Raw genomic sequence first — 8,872 nt, forward strand, 5'->3', positions numbered from 1 at the left:
TACTTGAGATGCACCTGTGGATGCATGACAAGGTCCAGTTAGCCCTGCCGACCGTGACCTCGCATTGTCGGCCCATGTTCATCTTGGAGTCAGTAATGACTCCAAGATCCCTTTCTGCCTCCGTGCTCTCCAGAAAGGAGTTTCCCATTTTATAAGTGTGCTGCTGGTTTCTACTGCCTAAGTGAAGCACCCTGCACTTGTCAGTATTGAAACGCATTCTGTTTATGTTAGCCCACTCCTGTAACCTATTGAGATTTTGCTTACCTGCCGGCAGGCCAGGGCTTGTCAGGGGTCCTGGGGTCGCTGCTGGGGTCCCTGGGCTCATGGGGGCGCAGCGGGCTTACACCTGCGCATCTCACACCAGAGCCAGGACTCTTCTGAGGCTTATTCCATTGCTGGGCCCTTTTTTAACTGGGTAGATGAGAATGTTGGCAGGAAGACTAGAAAGGGAGGATAGAAAGGCCATGTGGTAGTGGAAACAAAATACGTTTAAAAGGGAAATTGAGAGGATTTTTATTTTATCTTGTTCTGTTCTTTTCAGTTTACTAATGGAATCTTAAAATTAAGAAATAAGTCATAAAACCCTGTGCTTTTCCGCTCCTTGGATACTTTTGAACTGTCAAAGAAGACCCAAGCATTCATTTAATTTAGGGTTGTTTAAAATTCTAAAGTGTGTATTAAGGTTTTAGACCCCTGCTTCTTATAGATAAACAGTTTAAATTTGAAGAGGATTCATCCTTACATCTTTATAGTAACCACCATTTTTAAACTTGACTGGTTATGATGTCATAAAACTTGTGTGTAAATTCTTAATTGTTTTTCTGTGCTATGTTTTTTTTTCTATATTTCAAGGATATCATAAGAAAATCATACAATTTTTTGTTGAAACTATGCAAAATATTGCTTTGAATTATACATTTAAGATCATTCCTTGTGTTAAGTAACAACATTTTTTCCGATTGTGTTTAAAACTCAGTTTGCTTTCAGGACAGGTGTATATATGCTAATTATTATTATTATTATTTTGGGAGACTGAAGTTAGCAGAAACTCAGATAATTATCCTAGAACTTGTTTCTGCCTCTGAAGTTATATCCCTTTCATGTATTGGACAAAGTAGCGCTTAGAAAGAATAAGTTCCCCTCCCAGACAACTGTATAAAAGCTCTCGTTTGGCTTTTAATATGGTGCAGTGGCCGTAAAAGGCAAAAAAAGGTAATCTCTTCTTTTGACTGACCATGTAATGCTTTGATTCCTTAAGTTTGCTGTCTTTTCATAAATCACTTGGATGAAGCAGATTCCAAAAACATATAACCTTTAATGAGGACACTGTTTCAGATCCTAGTGGGTGATAGCCTACTAACTTCAGGTGTGACTAACATCTTAGGAATTCACAATCACTATGGCAGGACAGAGAAAGAGATACTATTTCTTAAAATAACCAGTTAAGACCAAAGAGCTTTTGTTGAACTAACTGCCTGTGTGAAGCATGGAACACTAACCTATCATCAAAATGGTATACTCTATTTAAAAAACTAAATCACTGGCCACTGCACTTGCTGAAGTGTTCAAGTACTTTTCAAGCCCCAGGTGAAGCACTTGACAGTCATCTAGCCTGTAGAAAAGGTGGTATCAAACAGTGGCAAGGTTTGTAACAGCAATAAATTGTCTCAGCTTAAATCCAAACACCAGAGCAAAAAAAGCATTCTGCTTAACTTCTTCCATCTGGAATTCCAAGAATAATAATGGAATCAAAATTACAAACCATATGACAAGATCAGTTATAAAAGGTACTGTCCTAGTTCTGGTCCATTTATCTAGATATTTTCTGTCTGGTAACATAAGAACTGCCATGTATTGGGTCAGACCATGGGTCCATCCTGCTCAGTAGCCTGTGTCACAAATTGGCAGAGAGTGGATGCTGCAAGGGGGAGTGAACTGGGTATGACCAGAGGGTTTTTTTGTTTGTTTTTTTCCCATTGTTCCTCTCACATTTTTAGCCTTCAGCATTTAAAGTCTAGAAGGTTTTGATCCAGAGGCTGACATCTAACTCCCATGCTTATTGGTATCTCTTTTATCTTAGAATCATAGAAAATTAGGGTTGGGATGGACCTTGGGAGGTCATCTAGTTCAACCTCCTGCTCAAAGCAGGATTATCCCTAACTAGATTGTCCCACTCAAGCCTTTGTCTATTTGGGGCTTAAAACCTCCAAAGATGGAGATTCCACAACCTCTCTGGGTAACCGATTCTATAGGGCTGTGCAAAGCTTCGGTCACTGATTTGATTCAGCGGAGATTTGGCCTGATTTGGTGGCCAAATCTCTGAATCCGAATTGAATCAGGAGACCCTTTAATCTTTCTGAATCAAATCAGAACCCTCCGAACTGATTCTGAAAGAATTGATGATTGGACACAGACACAGCTTTTTTTTTTTTACATACCTCTAGGTACCAGGCAGCTCGTGAATGCTGCAATGGTGGGGTGGATGGAGCGTCCCACTGGAGTGTGAGGGAGTCCCCAGCACGCTCAGCAGCAGACCCAGATGTGGACCAGAAGCACTTCTGAGTCCACTGAGGAGTGTTCAGGGGGGCCCCCCATGACCCCCCAGCTTGGTGACTGGTGCCTCCTGGGTTGGGGGGGGGAGCACCTGGGGTCCCTCCTGTGACCAATCACTGAGCCAGGCAGAGGCGCAGGGCCCCCCCACCCCCCACTGCGCTCCTGTGGGATACTCCATCCACCCCAGCATCACAGCGTTCACGAGCAATGCCATTGAGATATGTAGAAAAAACATTTAAAGCTGTGTCTATGGCTGAATCAGCTGATTCTCCGAATCAGCATTGAATCTTCAGCTTTGGATTCAGCCAAACTGAATCGGGGTCAGTGATCCCAATCAACGAATTGAATCACTGTCCCTGATTTGGGCTGAATTCGAATCCAAATTGAATATGACCCATTTTGCACACCTCTACTATTCTAGTGTTTTACTACCCTTCTATTAAGAATGTTTTCCCTAATATCTAACCTAAACTTCCTTTGCTGCAACTTGAGACCATTGCTCCTTGTTCTGTCATCTGCCACCACTGAAAGCAGTCTAGCTCCATCCCCTTTGGAACCAGCCTTCTGGTAGTTGAAGGCTGCTATTAAATTCCCCTCCTTCTCTTTTGCAGACTAAATAAACCCAGTTCCCACAGCTTCTACTCAGAAATCATGTGCCCCAGCCCCCTCACCATTTTTGTTGTCCTCTGCTGGACTCTCTCCAATTTGTCCACATCCTTTCTATTGTTGGGGGTCCAAAACTAGACACAATACTCCAGATGTGGCCTCACCATTGCCAAACAGAGGGAAATAATCACTTCACTCATTCTGCTGGCAACACTCCTACTATGCAGCCCAATATGTCATTTGCTTTCTTCACAACAGGGGCACTCTATTGGGTTATATTTGGCTTACTGTCCACTGTAACCCCCAGATCCTTTTTTGCAGAGCTGCGGCTTAGCCAGTTGGTCCCAAGCCTGCACCTGTGCATGGGATTGTTCTGTCCTACATGCAGGATTTTGGGCTCGTCCTTATTGAACCACATGAGATTTCTTTTGGTCCAATGCTCCAATTTGTCTAGGTTTCTCTGAACCTACCGTCCAGTGTATCTACTACTCCCCCAGCTTGGTGTCATCCACAAACTTGCTGAGGGTGCAATCCACCCCATCTTTCAGGTCATTGATGAAAATACTGAACCAAACTAGCCCCAGGACTGACCCCTGGGGCAGTCCACTTGATACTGGCTGCCAACTAGACATTGAGCCCCATTGACTACTACCGTCTGAGCCTGACCATCCAGCCAGTTTTCTAGCCACTTTACAGTCCAGTCATTCAACCCATACTTCCTTAGCTTTCTTCCAAGGATGTTATGGGAGACTGTTTCAAAAGCCTTGCTGAAATCAAGGTATAACACATCCACTGGTCTCCCCACATCTACAGAGCCAGTTATCTCATCATAGGAGGCAATAAGGTTTGTCAGGCATGACTTACCCTTGATGAATCCAGGCTAACTGTTCCTAATCACCTTCTTCTCTTCCAAGTGCTTTGAAATGGATTCCTTGAGAGCCTCGGTTGATCATAACTCATTTTTATTCATTCTGTGACTCCTTCTGAAACTAGGTAAATAAAGATCATTGTATCCATAAAAATGACAAGCTGATGTAGAGCTGAGTGTCAACTGTCTGTTTATAATAGTGAAGGACAAAACTACTCACAGTCTCCTCCATGGTACATAACATTTGTATTGAACCTCAGATATGAGAGGACAGAACTGTACAAAAGTCTTTTGGAAGAATAGAGAGGTCTTCTCCTTGCCACTTGTTGGGATTTATCAAGGGAAGAACCAGGTTATAGGGCTTTCTCCTGGACTCTCTTGTCAGTTTGTTACCACAGCTAAGCAGCTGACAGGATCAAAGGTTGAGGATAGGCACAATAAAATTGCCTATCTCCAGAGTTAGGGGGAGAGAGTATCTCAGTGGTAAAAAATACCATATACTTCAAACCAATGTTTTAGGATTGAAGAAAGGAGGAAATTATTGATCCTATAGTAATTACAAACACTGTAAACATCAAATAGTAGGGCTGCGTGAAGCTTCTGGTTGTGATTCGGTTCAGAGAAAATTTGGCCTGATTCAGTGGCCAAATCTCCAAATCCAAATTGAATCAGAGTTTATTGCATCTCTTTAATTTCAAGAGTAGACATGCCCAAAGCTGATATTAGTTTGATATGAAAGGTGACTGGCCAGACAAGGAAGAGAGAGTGGTTTTCATTGTTTATATCTAATTTCTTATAGTGTTTCAGGCAGAAGATTGGGTAGATTTGTACTTTAATGTTCCAACTAAATCAGAGATGCCTAGCTTGTAAGCAGCAGCTTGCTTCATTAGATACTGCTTATGAAACCTTATACATCTGATTTAGTTAGTTTATGGCCATGTCTACACAAGACATGGAACCAATAATGAATAGGGAAGCAATGGTAACAGTACAGCATGATGGTAGAATGATTGCACTTAGTACAATTCATGTATGAAAGAGGGCAGCAGTATTTTGCATATGTAGGGCTCTAGGGAGCAGAGACTAGGGAAGGATATGCAATAGTTGAATCAATGTATGCATAAAATAACCTATGCACATTTTAGCAGTGAGGTTTCTTCAAGACAGTGGAATACACAGGCATTGTTGTGGAGTTAGTGATAGGCATGTTTGCAGATGTAGAAATAGGAGGATTCAATAATTAAAGATCATGTCAGACACAATGGACAGTGGAAATAAACCGGGTGGTCTAAGTTGGGAAAGGAACTGGAATTGTATAAGATGAATAGTAATGGACTGTAACACAGTAGCTCTGTTATAGTTTAGTTGGGTAGGACTTTCACAAACTATTGCTTGGCAGCTAGAGTGTGCTCAAGTCCTGTGTGATGATTTTCATGTGCTGGCAAGCAGTTGATCTGCCAGAAAGAAAAATCTGCTCAAATAATCAATTCTGACATGATGAATTCACTGGAAGGATCTGTACCTTTGCATTAAAGGTGTATTTCTGGTTATTGATTTTTCTTGCAGTCTGGCAGAAGCCCAGTTGGCTCTTGAAGACACAAAGACCAAATCAGCCACTACCCTTTTGGCAGCAGAGGATGAAATTGTTCAGCTAAAAACAGCGTAAGAACAATCTGATGTAGGGGTGTTGTGGCAGCACAGCAGCATGCAAAGGCAAAACCTGGGATTTCCCTGTGTGTGTTTTTTTTATTTACAATGCTCAATATTCCTGTGCTTCTCCAAAAGTATGTGTGTAACTCCTCTTAACAACAGGATCAAACAGGAAAAGGCAACGAATTGTAATGTGTTCATTGTTCCTCTTATAACTTTGGCTGAATGACCCAGCTCACTTGTCTTCTAGTCTGTAGCAGTTGGATAGGCTAGTGGATGGATTATTTATTTATTTATTTGGCAGAGATGGGGAGGGGGGAGGGGAGGGGAAATAAATATTCCCCCCGCATCTCCATCCCCCAGCTGTCAGGACTTATTTAGGTGTGAACTTTGGTTTTAAACTCTGATTTTGCTCAGCATTGTCTGGAAATGTATCATCTCTGGGGATGCTCCAGGGAAAACGAGGTGAAAAATAAATCTTCTGGTTTGGAGACTTCCTGCTTTCTGTTAACAGCCAGATGGTGGGAGCATTGGCTCTGTGTGTAGAGAGGTCTTAAGGCTTAGCTGAAGTAGATTCAGTGTGACAAGATTCATACTTTGGCTGACCTTCCTGTGCCCCTCTTTCTTTAGATGTAATGTACTTTAAAGCCAGCAGCTTGACAGTACTTGGATACAACAAGTGGAGCTGATATAAGAGAAAGATAGGCTTTCACTGAAACCTCAGTTTGAATTCAGGTTGTAGACATTTTGTCCATAGCATGCTATTACGCTTTTCTTGGAAGTAACGTATTCATGTTAGATAAAATATGTTTCAAGTTCCTTAGATTAAAATTATCTATGTGGAGGGCCTCCAGGCTGCTTTTGCCAATTCTTTTTGCTGGGTGTGTGCTGAGGTGGTGGTGATCTTCTGTAATGTTAATGCCTCTGATTTCTAAATGCTCTTTTGGCTTCCAAGTGTAGTGGTTGTCTCTTAAAAGATACTGAGCTGGGTCAACATGGTGGCAGCTGACAGGAGGCGGATTCTTTCCATTTCCCAAAGTCCTTAAGGTTTATCTGCCTCTGTAGTCTAAATCCTGGCCTGATGGTAGTGCCAATTTATTCGTCTCACTCCCAGGCCAGTTTTATCTTTTCTGTCAGAAAAGAAGCCTTGACTTAAAGGTGGGTGAGAATAGCTTCTAGTTATGTGGTAGGAAGGGCTGTAACTACCTCACTTCTCCCCTTCATTCAGGACAAATAGAGTACTCCTGAGAAGAAACCAGGCTATCTTTCTGTACTTTCCCCCTTGTCTGCTGAAGAAAGGTCAGAGGGAGTTACGATTCCAATATTTTGGGAGTGGTTGCCCCACTGAATTTTGGAAACATTTATTTTACAAGAAATAGTAAAGAAACAGTAAAAGACGTTATATAAATACGTGTAGGTTTAATGGACATGGTATCTGCCACTATGTAAGAGTTAGCACCTCCTTTTTTGTGGGACAGGGACAGCTTCATTTAGCAGCCTCAAGTAACATAATTATTCAGGCTCCCCCAGGGCCTTGCCAAAAAACTCCAGTAAAGAGAGGAACAGGAGGACCTGATATAAATAATAAAACAGCATAAACTCCTTTTCTTTTTTTAAGGTTTCAGTTTCTAATTAAATTGGCCTACACAGGACAAAGAATAACTTCTTTTCTAGATCCCAGTCATCTAAAGTTGTACAAAGAGCACGCAAACCAACAGCAGACTCTTTCCAATGCCTGAAGAAGGGTGTTTGTGCCCAAAAGCTTGCAAAGAACAATTTTTCTAATAAAAGAATATCACATTTACCCAAAGAATCTTGTCTATAAAGATGTATAAGATTAACTAGAACTTCCTCTCAAAGACAAGACTTGGAATACAAAGGCTCCTGCAACACTTTTTATGTCTTAAAGTAGGAGTTAAAGGAAAAATAAAGAAATTGTGGTTTGCTTGGCAATTTATTGCTAATGCTGAATTTCTAAATGTCTTTTCCATAGAAGTCAAGCTCCCCACCGTTTTCACAAAGGTTTTTTTATATACAATATTAGTTAATAAATAGATTCTTTACAGTTGTAGCAGGACTTCTTGTGACCATCTTTATTCTTTGGGGTTAAGTCTGAAGGCTTCCCAAGCAAAGGAGGAGAGTGCTCTGAGGAATCTGGGCCATCTGAATGACTATGAACAACAGATTCAAATACTGAAGGATGAAATTGCTATCCTGGGTGCTCAGAAATCTGTTCTTCAAAGCAGGTATGGACCTCAATCTGTTGAATCATTAAAACAAAATGAGGGAGCTGAGGGAATTGAATAGTACATCAGGTTTTTTTAAACTTTAATCTGATGATGGGTTGCTCCCAATGAATTATAATCTTTATGGATAGCAGTTGGTTATTTCTTGTTGCAAGCCCTTCTGAACACTGCACTGTGCTGATACAAAACTGTTATTTACATGTTGATTTGCTTTACTAGCCACTGTGCCTTGGAAATGGATGAAGCCTACATTGCAAAAGATGTAGCATTTAAAACTGTTTCTCTGGGATGAAGTTAATAATTTTACCCAGTATTAGAATTTAAAAGTTACTGATTTGGTTTATGGTGTGGGCAGATGAACTGGTTACTACAAAGTAAAAGGTGGAGACTTGCCATGCACTAGCTATGCTACAGTAACTTCCTATATGCATATCACCAGGGAGGACTATCCCTCAGTTGCTCGGGGATGCAAGGGGGCGGTCAGAAAGGCCAAGGCGGAACTGGAGCTGGGACTAGCGACCTGGATCAAGGACAACAAGAAGTCCTTTTTTAAATACATAGAGGGCAAAAAGAAGGTACCGGGTAACATGGGGCCCCTTCAAGACACGCTAGGAAATCTGGTCATCACACCAGACGACAAAGCTAACTTATTTAACAATTTCTTTGCCTCCATTTTCCTGAGCAGGGACCGGATCAGCCCCCCCACTGGGACCCCTGCAGGTCCCAGAGGAGGCGCACCCAGGCCAAGGATCAGTGAGGGAACTTCTGGAGGGACTGGACGTATTTAAATTAGCTGGTCCTGATGAACTCCACCCCAGAGTGCTGAGGGAATTAGCTGAGGTCATTGCGGGACCCCTGGCATGGCTGTACGAGCACTTGTGGTGCTCTGGTGTGGTGCCAGAGGACTGGAAGAGGGCCAATGTGGTTCCCATCTTCAAAAATGGGAGGA

The 8,872-nt window shown here is 41.9% G+C and overlaps 1 protein-coding gene across 1 annotated transcript in view; it reads left to right on the forward strand.

Annotated features, from left to right (window-relative positions):
* SPATA18 (spermatogenesis associated 18) overlaps positions 1-8,872 on the forward strand; it is a 44,412-nt gene that overhangs the window by 26,743 nt on the left and 8,797 nt on the right. Inside the window, exons 5-7 of the mRNA XM_019552616.1 lie at positions 5,594-5,689; positions 7,789-7,923; positions 8,143-8,185. Of these exons, the coding sequence (XP_019408161.1) occupies positions 5,594-5,689; positions 7,789-7,923; positions 8,143-8,185 (274 nt within the window). The remainder of the gene's footprint in view (positions 1-5,593; positions 5,690-7,788; positions 7,924-8,142; positions 8,186-8,872) is intronic.

This window comes from Crocodylus porosus, unplaced genomic scaffold, assembly GCF_001723895.1.
Source record: "Crocodylus porosus isolate Cpor-Errol unplaced genomic scaffold, CroPor_comp1, whole genome shotgun sequence".
NCBI lineage: Eukaryota > Metazoa > Chordata > Crocodylia > Crocodylidae > Crocodylus > Crocodylus porosus.